The 12,952-nt window shown below is 38.8% G+C and overlaps 1 protein-coding gene across 1 annotated transcript in view; it reads right to left on the bottom strand.

Moving 5' to 3' along the window:
• Positions 1 to 12,952, bottom strand: part of LOC123505349 (heterogeneous nuclear ribonucleoprotein U-like protein 1) — a 160,084-nt gene that overhangs the window by 19,612 nt on the left and 127,520 nt on the right. Inside the window, exon 12 of the mRNA XM_045256567.1 lies at positions 1,269 to 1,442. Coding sequence (XP_045112502.1) covers positions 1,269 to 1,442 — 174 coding nt within the window. The remainder of the gene's footprint in view (positions 1 to 1,268; positions 1,443 to 12,952) is intronic.

Genomic DNA, 12,952 nt, shown 5'->3' with positions numbered 1-12,952 from the left:
CTTCCACATTCTTTACTCTCCTCATAATTTTAGTATCGTCCGCAAACATGTTCATGTAACTGTCAATTCCTACTGGCATATCATTAACATAAATCAAAAACATGATGGGACCCAGCACTGACCCTTGTGGAACTCCACTGGTTACCTTCTTCCACTCGGACTTCTTTCCTCTCACCACTGTTCTCATTTCTCTTCCCATTAAGTAATTTTCCATCCATTTTGCTAGTTTATCATTTACTCCTCCAGTCATCTTTAGTTTCCACATCAGTCTATTGTGTGGTACTTTATCAAAGGCCTTTCTCAAGTCCAGGTAGATAGCATCCACCCATCCCTCTCTATGTTGTAGTATGTCAGTCACTCTTGAATAAAAACATAATAAATTGGATACACACGATCTTCCTTTTCTGAAACCAAACTGCCTTTCACTCAGAATGTTTTCACTTTCTAGATACTCACTCCACTTAGCTTTAATTACTTCTTCACATACCTTGCACAATATACTAGTCAACGATACTGGTCTATAATTTAGCGGTTCCATTCTACTACCATTCTTATATATAGGCACAATGTCAGCTCTTTTCCACTCTTTCGGGACTAATCCTGTTTGTATGGAGGTTTCCACAATATCAAATATGGGGTTCAACAATTGATCCTTACATTCTTTTAGCAACCTCCCAGATATGCCATCAGGCCCCATTGATTTATTAATATCCAGATTGCTTATAATTTTCCTTACATCTTCCTTAGTAACCATGATGTCCTGCATTTGCTTTATTTCCATAGGCCTTCCTCCCATAAAATGCTCCTCCTTTGTAAACACTTTGCAAAAGTTGTCGTTCAAAATTTCAGCTATATCTCCAGCATCTTCATATACTTCTTCCCGTTTTTACCTTTTCTATTGCCTCCCTTTTATTTAGTTTTCCATTTATGAATTTGTAAAACATTTTTGGGTCACTATCACAGTTTTCCACCACCCTCTGTTCATATTCCTTCTGTGCTGTTTTCCTTACTTCAACATATCTATTCCTTGCTGTTTTGTAGCCTTCCCTTGATAATACATCACTGTTTTTCTTAAGTTTCTTCCATGCCTTTTCTTTGTTCTTTTTGCTTTGCTGTGTGTGTGTGTGTGTGTGTGTGTGTGTGTGTGTGTGTGTGTGTGTGTGTGTGTGTGTGTGTGTGTGTGTGTGTGTGTGTGTATATATATATATATATATATATATATATATATATATATATATATATATATATATATATATATATATATATACAGATCCCCAATACTGTTGCTGCTGCTGTTGTTGCTGTGGAGTCTGCTGCTGCTGTTGGTAATACTGCTGGTTCCAATTGCTGCTGTAGCCCTGGCCATAGCCACCATAATTCTGGTTACCCCATCCTTGGTTATAGTTGCCGTAACTGTTATAGTTCTGATTTCCTTGATTATTCTGTCAAATGTGAAACAAGAATTAAAAGGCTATCAAAACATATAAAAAAAATATATATAGCTGTCTTCTTTGGAAATCAAGATATCTAATACAACAGGAAACCATCAAAGCAGACTTAAGAAAAAATAATGAGAACATAAACCCATTTCTAAATATGAAATACACTAAAAATATACTCATCAATCAAGTTGAAAACTAAGTTCTAAATGATATTTAGCATATGTTTTCATTTATAAAAGGACAAAACAGCTTCATATTTATGGATTCATTTTTCATATACAGCAATTAACTTTAAAACACTACATACTTGACTTCAAGACATTATAAACAAAGTAAATCAATATTTTTCCCCTGGTTTCCATGCTTCTTTTTAATGTTTAATCTTTAAAATTACATAAACAAAATCTCCACAACCATTTATTCAACATTACACACTAGTTAACTTCCAATGGCTCATAATATAAATCCAAGTTATACTACTGGGAGGGTTTTGCTTTTAGTATACTACACTTTCCAAAATTTTCAATATAGATCACCTATCATTAATCCAACATCATTACAACCTATAAAGTGCTGGATTAGTGACTGTCACATTACATAAAAGTTAGGTTAGTATACACTCACCTATCAGTTTACCACACCTTCCTACTTTCAAACAACAAGTGGAATATACTAATACTACTATTTCTGCCAATACAAAAGTAGTATATGGTAAATAACTAGAACAAGTCCTTCCTCCTTATCATCACCAATCTCCTTCCCAAAAATAACAAGTTTGAGGACCATGAGGGTTTCTGGGTGGGCAAAGCTGGAATAGATCATTTTTGGCAATTTTGTAAGAGAGAGAGAGAGAGAGAGAGAGAGAGAGAGAGAGAGAGAGAGAGAGAGAGAGAGAGAGAGAGAGAGAGAGAGAGAGAGAGAGAGAGAGAGAGAGAGAGAGAGAGAGAGAGAGAGAGAGAGAGAGAGAGAGAGATTGGGGGGTGCTAATCCCCCCCGGCTGCATCTCCTCCTTTCCGTCCCCCCTCTTGTCACTCTTCCCCTTGTGTCTTTAGAGGGAGAGGGCAGGTGAGGCTAGCATAGCAGGTCATGGTCACAAACCAATTAGGGCTCATTTTACGGAAAAAGTCATCATACATGTGTCCAACGGTGTAGAGGAAAACATTAACTTTTTTAACTTTTTTGTAAAGGGTTTGGAAGGAGCCATCAGCAGTGTTGTGGCAATAAGCTGACAGGCCTGCAATTAGATGTTAGGGTTTTATCTCCCTTTTTAAATATGGGAACCACATTAGCCTCTCTCCATCATCGGTACCTCAGCTGACTCCAGTGACATCCCAAAAAGTACCGTTAATGGCTCGTTGATGACCTCCTTGCATTCTTTCAGGATCCTTGGATATATTTCATTAGGTCCTGGTGACTTGAGTTTCTTTAGTTTATCTATCTCCTGTTCTACCATTGCCTTAGTTATATGAATATCTGTCAGTTTTTCACTATCCTCTCCCCTAAATATCTGTTTGCTATCTGGGAATTCCTGTGTTCTCTTGGGTGAAGACAGTTAAAATATACTCATTCATAATTCTACTCATCAATTCCACTGAACTAACCATCTTCCCATTTGTTGTCCTTGAGGGACCTATTTCTTCTCAGTTTTTTGTCTCATGTAACTGAAAAAAATCCCTTGGGGTCCGTCTTTGCTTGGCTGGCTACCCTCAACTCCTATTCCCTCTTAGCTTTCCTCGTTAACCTTTTAACTGTTCTAAAGGTATAGTGGCCTTAAAGCCTCATCTCCTACCTTTAGCCTCTTATATATATTCCTCTTTTGACCTGCTTTAATCTCTGTCATCCGTTTAGGGTTGTTGCTTTGTGATTTTATTGTTTTATATGGAGTGTTTTAATTAGAAAGTAGATACACATCTTACCAACCCTCATCTGACCAGGATTCCTCTCATATCCTAATCCAGATCCCATCACCGCCTTGCTCTCTCTCTCTCTCTCTCTCTGCTCCAACTTCGCACCTCATCCCCCTTCTCTGATCCTGCCTTCCCTCTACCTATATACTGGACCTTACCTTACCTATCAACTCCTTGTAAATACCCCCTTAAGCCCTCGAAATTAGCCTTCTTGAAGTCAGATACTTTCCTATTGTTCTTTTTTGTAAATTTCATGCCATTTCAATGTATACCTTATTTCTTTGTGATCACCGTTACCTAGCTGGCCACCAACTTCCACTTGTGTAACTGCCTCCTCCCTGTTTGTCAGAATTAAATCTAGAATATTATTTCTCCATGAATTCTAAAATTACTTGCTTTAAAAAAATTATTCTGAATGACCCTAAGAAATTCTTCTGCTTCCCTGTTACCCACAATCAAGCTCTAATCAACATTCCTATAGTTAAAATCCCCTATACACACATAACTTACTGTACCTGGCTACTCTATTTCCTCCCATAGGGAAGAGTTTATTTGGTTTCAAGCATTAAGTGGCCTGTACACTAAAACCATTACTGCTGATTGATACCCGTCGTTAATATCTACCCATGGAGACTCTGTTTTACTGTCTGTCTTAATGCTGCTGTTTATGCAACATTGCTGAGTGTCCTTGACGTACAAGGCCACTCCTCCCCCTCTTCTGTTTTCCTTATCCTTATGAAAAAGTGTATAACCATCAATTTTCACCTTCCCTGACATATCTAACCAGGTTTCTCTTAATGCAATTATATCAAAATTTTCAACACAAGCTGCTCTTCTAAGCAAATCTATCTTATTTACAATACTCCTTCAGTTCTTGTAATGCACACTTAAACTATTCTTTTCATTTTTCTACCTTCTGTCTGTAGTTTTTCATTTGGAAACTTATAATGGCACCAAAGATGCTTATTAGTGGTGAAAATAAGGAATTTAGTGAGAGTGCAAGTGTTAGGAAGCCACAGCCCTCCACTAATGGGTTAACAGGAATCACACCAAAAAAGTTACCAGATGCTTTCATGGATGGTGACTCGTCCTCTGACGACCTCCCTCTTCCTCCCCTCCTTTGCTACGTTATAACGAATTACCCGATTTATAGGTATCGACAGCCTAACTTTTGATACTCGAACAGCTATTTGGAACGAATTAAAGGGATTGTCCAGTTAGATTTTTGAAAAATCGAAAATAAAGAGGTACGTGGGTAATTTTTTTTCGCTGATAGATAGCTATTACACGATGTTAGTTTACAAAGGCCTGACTCAGAAGAAATTCTGCGTCACCTGTAGCATCAAGATCACGATCAAGATCACGCGCACCACTCACTTCCCAGTCAAAACATAATAGCATCACCAGCAGCTCATCTTTCCTAGTTCAACTTACCACCAAAACGTCCTGCAATATGGCCTAACGTTCCTAAGAAGACAGGCAAGTGTCTTACTCTCGAAGTGAAGCTGGGTATTATTCACAGACAAGAGAAAGGCCAGAAAACTAATAACATTGCTTGCCACCATCTTGACTCCATCTACTGTCTACTATTTTCAAGTCAGCAGACTCTATTAAGAAGGCTGGTGAGACCGCATCTTCCTTGAAAGCTAAAAGAATCTCCTGAACTCGTGACTCTACAATGGATAAAATGGAAAGCCTTGTGGAAATGTGGTACATAAGTTTTGTATGTGGTACCATGATGCGCACTTTGTTTACATTCCACAGGTTGCCGGTTAGTGTATTTCCCGTTTCACTCTCCTTCCCTTCATAAAGTTAAGATCATCAACATTATAAAGTTACGTACATACATACATTAGTGTATATTATAATGACTTAAATTAAACTACCTAAATGTTTAACTTCATAATTTTTACTTTCATTAAACCTTTTACTGTACTATGATGCACTCTTGCTTTGCTTACTCTCAATGGAAGTTCAAATCAGGGGTTAAACTTATTATAATCGGTTCGCTTAACGGTTTCGCTTAACGAAGTGTTTTTTAGGAACATAACCCCTTCGTTAAGTGGGGGTTGCCTGTGTGTGGTATAACAAAACTTTCCATCTCATAGAATTTTGAATTTTTTTATTTTGGTGGCCATTATGAATTTTAAATTAAATATATATATATATATATATATATATATATATATATATATATATATATATATATATATATATATATATATATATATATATATATATATATATATATATATACATAAAATTACATGAGACCAGACCAAAAAAAAAAAAAAAAAAAAAAAAAATGCTATGAGAAGTAAATGTAGCAACTTCATTGAGCTTCAAAATGATACCTCAAAATTAAAAATCCATTGAGAAATGTGGGAGAAGATACGATCTGAATGATAAAAAAGTGGAAACCGAGAAAAAGGCAAAAACCCCAGAGATGTCATTTTCGTCCTCTAAGACCCTGTACATTTATTTGGGTTGGATATTTTGTGCTCATACACCACCATGTGCATCTTATATATTTTTTAGACATGCTTAGAATATTCTGTAAGACTCGTATGGCACCTGGCCGCCCTTACAATGACTGTAGGTATTAGTCGCTCTAAGGCAAGGGTGTCTTCCATCCATGCATGGTGAGTACAACTTGTAATTTCCCCTCGCACCGTCTGTTTGGACATTGTAAGGAGGGGAGGGGAAAAAAAAAAAATACAGGTAAAATAGGCTAGATTGTGGCTTGCAAGGTGTGAAATAACGGGCGAGATACTCAATACTGTATTTTGTGGCTAGCAAGACACACCCTAATATTTGAAAGAAATTTCTAAGAAAAAAAGTAATTCTCATACAAGAACACATTCACCATATACCCGACCACTGAACACAAAAACATCAGTAGCAATGAGTCTGCAAGACACTATTGTTTCACCACTCATTACAAATTTGCTAGAGCACTCACCACAAATTTAAAACTATGTAAATAAACACACCAGTGAAACAGTCCATCTCTTCTTGTTTTAGTGGCGGGCGACGGCATGTACTGTTTACATTACAGAATCACTTGTCCGATCGCCCAAACTGAACGCGTCAGTGCTGCAGTTTGTATTTATTTTATTTTGCAGTCATGCTTCACAGGCTTTATAAATGGGAATATAATTCACAAGTGGAGTTTTGACTCTTGCTTGAATGAGTAAGCCATTTGGATGTTATATTAATAAAGCTATAAAGGCACCTGGCATGATGTGTGTGCGATCGTGTGCATAAATGTGTGTGTTGCTATGAGACGAGGGAGTAGCCCGTTTTCTCCACAAGCTGAGTACACTGCAGGAAGGATTACGGTATTGGAAATACTTGTAACACCTAAGTACTGAGTTTACATATAAAAGGCTGAATTAAATAGTACTTAAGCTAACATCATAATGTAATGACTCAACATACAAATCCAGGTCGCTATCAGTCTAAGTGTCCAAGGTCACTTGAGGTTGGATGTTGCTGTACAATACAACAGCAGTCTTGGAACACGCACTAGTATTTTTCAGGGAAGTTTTTTGGAAAAAAAAAGTGCATCTTGTAAGTCGTAAAATACAGTACATCTTCCTCCTATTGTTAGGGTATGAATTGTATATAATCATTTTTTCCCTTGTTTCTACACACAGCCGTGAGAAGCAAGGCTGATCTTAGCGAGAAGCACATCTTTTCATTTTCATATGCAAGCACTTCTTATGCTAAGTCAGTATACATTCCCATAGGCTCAGTGTGGGAACCTCTGGTTGCTGGATTATATATATGTAATTATAACAGCATAGACATATATTTAGTACTATCATATATTTTATTTCTTTCATTTATAATTAATTAAGTAATACTTTAACTATTGTAATCAATGCATTTGTAACTGTTCTTTAATATATGAGTTGGTCACCGGTGTCAGTGAGTTTTTGCTGATGAAAGATTGACAAGACGGAGCTACATTAGTTGGAGTCTGGCTAATACACGAGCTGGCCATTGTGCTCCCCCCGGCGCTTGCCAGGGAGCTGTGGACTGTGTGTGTACGAGACTATCCTTGTGTAGTGTAAATAACTGCATTGTTAATATAAGGAAAACCCAAGCTGTGTTTTCGTTAACTCCCCTGAGAAGACAGTGTGAGAGAGTTCCTGAACAAACGTCGCTGTCACAAATCTTTTCAAGGGACGTAATCTCAGTGGCAGGCTTGCACGCTGGTATCTTACATTGCAAGAATACTCTCCTCAGTTCAAATACCTTCCAGGCCGTGCGAATGTCATAGCTGACACTCTATCACGGAATGTTCCAGTGAGTGCAGTCTCTCAAGCATTCCCAGTACATAATTTTTCTCTCCAGGAACTCGGTGTGGAACAGCGAAAGCATGAGACATGGGGGAAAGTAATTTATGCTCTGGAATCTGGTGATCTTTCCACTTTGCCCCCCTTACATGTACTCTTCTCACAATTCTTTTTATCACCATCTAATGTCTTATGCAGGCGAGGCCCAAATGAAGATGGAGGCAAAGATCTTTTGGTTATTCCATAAGTTTTTGTTCCAGTCATTCTACAACTTATGCACGATCACCCTACAGCTGGACATCCAGGTCGTGACAAAACCCTGGCTGCCGTCCGTCGTGCATATTATTGGCCTCGTATGAGAGTAGACGTTGTCGATCATGTTTCGCGTTGCATTAGCTGCGCTAAGCATAAGGGCATTACGTCTGGTCCTATGCCTATGCTAGGATGTAGTTACAATGGACCTTCTGCAGCTTCCTAAGAGTCGCCAAGGCTCCCAGTACCTCTTGGTTTGCGTAGATCATTTCTCTCGTTTTGTAGTTTTGTCCCCGGTAAAAGCTAAGACAGCGCCTGCGATTGCACATGCATTAGTTACGCACTTGTTCTGTCCTTACACCACTCAACATGTTCTCCTTAGTGATAATGGCACGGAGTTCAGAAATGCCTTGCTATCGGAGATCTGCGCTAAGTATAACATCAAACAGACGTTTACCGTAGCTTACCATCCAAGTTCAAATGGCCTGGTAGAGAGGGCGAATTGTAAAATCCTTGAAGCCCTCCGTCATGTTGTCACTAGCTTACATGACAACTTGGAAGACTGGATTCCTCAGGTTGCGGCTTGCATTAATGGTTCGGTATGTGAATCAACTGTGAAAACCCCGCACTACATTCTGTATGGAGTAGATAAGAGATTGCCATACGACTTGTTGGCGGGTCCCTCTAAGCCTGTCTATAACATAGATGACTACTCTTCCCAGCATCTACGAGTTTTCAGACATACATAAAAAGGTTAGGGAGAAATTGCTTGCTTGTAGGAATGAGATGATGCAGCAACACCACAAGCGAGCAACTCCTTATCACCTTTAAAGTAGAAGATATGGTGATGGTTCAAGTGCCACCGAGGGATACCAAATTGTCCCCAAGTTCATGGGTCCATGCTTAATTGTCAGCGAGGGTAGTGGTAACAAGTTTGCAGTTTTTTACCCAGCTCTCAATACTGTAGAAATGGTTCACAGTGACAGGCTCAAGATAACTAAGGCTTCTGATCCAGCTTTGGATAGTCGCACTTGCATACCGAGTAACTCTCCTCCAACCCCTGCCATCCCACCTGCTAGTCATCCTACTCAGTCTTACAATCTCCGATCGCACTCCTAATCACATGCATAGCAATATTCAATTTACTCCATCTATACACTTCACACCAGCCATATTGGCTACCTCATTTTCTTTCATGTCCACCACACTCTCTGGCTTCCAAAGCCTACATTAGCTTACCTCTGCCAACTCGCTACCACTATACATAACTCTGATGGACACCCTGTGCATGCCTCTACAGGCATGTGTTACTGATAATTTTCTTAAATATCTCTCAGATTCTTTTAGTACAGCTTGGGATGAGGATGTATAGTCATATTATCACTGTAGCGATTGCTAACAGCTCCATTTACACCCTCTCTGATGCCAGCGAGAGCATCGTAACTGTTTCTCTTTTTCTTGTCATAGACTTACTCACATTGCCTTACGCTTTCTTACTAAACACATCATGCATTTTTATTTTCTGTTAACGCAAGACATTTCCGCGTAATGCCACTATCTCAAGGGACTCTAAGTAGCTGCGTGTCGCCTTCTTTACACCGGTATCACTGTGACGCTACTCTGTTTTTCGTCCCTTTGGAGAGAACGTGTACAAGATCTTTCTTGCTCAAGTTTACGCATTGAATTACTTTCTTGCCTTGTTCTTCCAAGTACATGTTTAAACAATATCAGCATCTATACTCAATTTCCGTTTCATAGCTACCATTGTTTTCTTTTTCCGAATCATTTCCTCTCACAATTGTTAAACCGATTGGCACAACGTAAACGAGGATTCTTAAGTCATCAGGCAGTTCACATTTTTGCCACTTTACGACTTCAATCATTTTATCTATCCCAAATGTCAATTTTCTGCCAACTTCTCTCTCTCTCTCTCTCTCTCTCTTATACCTGTTGTACAAATCTTTCTTTCTTTCCTTACTCTAAAGTGGCTCAGGTCATGGAGGACTCTCTTCCTGAGTACCATCATTTTATTATTAATATTTATTTATTTATGCAACTATTTACTTTGTTCCTAACCTAATCTTACTGCCACGATATTTGTTGCGCGGCGATTTCACTCTCATCCATGAACTTCCTGTAGTACACTTTAACACAGCTAGGTACACGGTTAGTATATATCTATGTATGCTTTCTTTTTGTGCCGCGAGAACGCGGCAAGTATGTGACCGAGCAGTGTTAGGGTATGAATTGTATATAATTATTTTTTCCTTGTTTCTACACACAGCCGTGAGAAGCGAGGCTGATCTTAGCGAGAAGCACATCTTTTCATTTTCATATGCAAGCACTTCTTATGCTAAGTCAGTATACATTCCCATAGGCTCAGTGTGGGAACCTCTGGTTGCTGGATTATATATATATATATATATATATATATAACAGCATAGACATATATTTAGTACTATCATATATGTTATTTCTTTCATTTATAATTAAGTAATACTTTAACTATTGTAACCAATGCATTTGTAACTGTTCTTTAATATATGAGTCGGTCACCGGTGTCAGTGAGTTTTTGCTGACGAAAGATTGACAAGATGGAGCTACATTAGTTGGAGTCTGGCTAATACATGAGCTGGCCATTGTGCTCCCCCGGGCGCTTGCCAGGGAGCTGTGGACTGTGTGTGTGTACGAGACTATCCTTGTGTAGTGTAAATAACTGCATTGTTAACATAAGGAAAACCCAAGCTGTGTTTTCGTTAACTCCCCTGAGAAGACCGTGTGAGAGAGTTCCTGAACAAACAACACTGCTACTCTGTGCCCTCTTCATGGTAACATAACATTGACCACAACACTATCGCAGTCACATGGACACTGAAATGTAAGGGAAGAGGGTGTGTTCCTGGGTACGCCATAATACTGAGTTGCCAGTGTCCACCTTTCCTTACCAAAGAAACCACTTTTCATGGGTTTTCCGAGCTTATCATCATCATTTATGGTACAGAGTGTGTGAGGGGGGGAGCCCCGGTCTGTGATGGGCATGGCAGGGGCCATTTAAAGTTTAAATACCTCACGTATTTTAGCGTATTTCCCCAAAATACTCCATCACTATGTTGCCATATGTTTGGGGATGCTCTGGTGGTTTTGAGGATTTTTGATACTTTTCAGATTTTTCGATACCATGGCCATCGGACAGTCCCCTTAAGTTCAAGTATTGAGTCTCCAATGTGTGTGTGTGTGTATTTATATAGTTGTAGTTTTACAGGGCCTGGCCTTTATACTCATGTGGCCCTGTCTCCATATCTACACTTATCCAATTTTTCTTTAAAACTATGCACACTCGTTGCTGACACCAATTCTTCACTCAAACTGTTCCACGTCTCACCACATCTTTGTGGGAAACTATATTTTTTAACATCTCATAGACATCTTCCCTTTCTCAGCTTTTTACTATGCAATCTTATGCTTCAAATGTCATATTCTTCTCTCAGGATCAGTTTCTCATTATCCACTTGGTCCATTCCGTTGATCAATTTATAAACTTGTATCAGATGCCCTCTCTCCCTTCTCTGTTCCAGGGTTGGTAGATCCATAACCTTTAGTCTCTCCTCATATGTCATCCCTTCAAATTTTGGAACCATTCTTGTAGCCATTTTTTGTAGTCTCTCAACTTCCTTATGAGTTTCTTTTTATGGGGGGTCCGCACAACTCCTGCATATTCCAATCTGGGTCTTATTATAGTACCGGTAACCCCCGCTTAACGAAGGTTCACACAATAAAATTTTTGCTAAAATGAAGGTTTTATTTTACTACCATTTGCTCGTTTAACGAATACCAAACTCGTTTTAACGAAATTTTATCCATGTAATTTTTTCCAAATTTGAAAAGCCCGCCGTATCACACAAGCCGACAGGCTTTTGAATACACCAGCGCCTCTCATAGACAACACGCGCACCACTCACTGCCCCTGTTCAAAACAATAACAGCGTCAGCAGCAGCTTGTCTTCCCTCGCTCAATTTACCACCAAAACGCCCTGCAATGTCACCTAGCATTGCTAAGACCAGGAAGTCTCTTACTCTCGAAGTGAAGCTGGATATTATTCACAGACACGAGAGAGGCGAAAAAACTAATAGCATTGCTCGCCACCATCTTGACTCCATCTACTGTCTACTATTTTCAAGTCAGCAGACTCTACTAAGAAGGCTGGTGAGACCGTATCTTCCTTGCAAGCTAAAAGAACCACCTGAACTCATGACTACAATGGATAAAATGGAAAGCCTTAAGTGAAAATGTGGTATATAAGTGTTGTATGTGATACAATGATGCACCCTTTGTTTACATTCCACAGGTTGTCGGTTAGTGTCTTTCCCGTTTCACTCTCCCTCCCTTCATAAATTTAAGATCATCAACAATATAAAGTTACGTACATACATACATTAGTGTACATTATAATGACTTAGATTAAACTGCCTAAATAAATGTTTAACTTCATAATTTTTACTTTCATTAAACATTTCACTGTACTATGATGTACTTTTGCTTTGTTTACTCTCAATGGAAGTTCAAGTCAGGGATTAAACTTGTTATAATCGGTTCGCTTAACAAAGTTTCGCTTAACGAAGTGTTTATTAGGAACGTAATCCCTTCGTTAAGCAGGGGTTGCCTGTACCATCAGTGTTGTTTCTAAGCATTTATCCAATTCTTTTGGCTAACTCTTCGAGACCTATTCAGGGACTGGCTACTAAAGTGAGCCTTATTGCTCAACTGCTTTGCTGCCATTGGCCAGTTCTACCTATCACAATAAAAAAAATTCTCCATAGCTACCTAGATTCTGATAAAAAGTCTTAATCCCCTGTAACAACTGTTATCCTATACTATACATTCAAAGAACATTCCAGAGAACACGTTTCTTCACGGCCATGAAAGCTTTTATGTAACTACTGTACTGTTATCATTTTCACTGGAAAAATCTACCTACACAACTTACTTTCAACATCGTGACAATTTCCAAAGTTACTACAAATTCTATCACTCGTATCTAAAATCACC

The sequence above is a fragment of the Portunus trituberculatus genome, chromosome 18 (assembly GCF_017591435.1).
Source record: "Portunus trituberculatus isolate SZX2019 chromosome 18, ASM1759143v1, whole genome shotgun sequence".
NCBI classification, from domain to species: domain Eukaryota; kingdom Metazoa; phylum Arthropoda; class Malacostraca; order Decapoda; family Portunidae; genus Portunus; species Portunus trituberculatus.
Note: the sequence above shows the minus strand (reverse complement) of the source record. Positions and strands in the feature narration are given on the sequence as shown.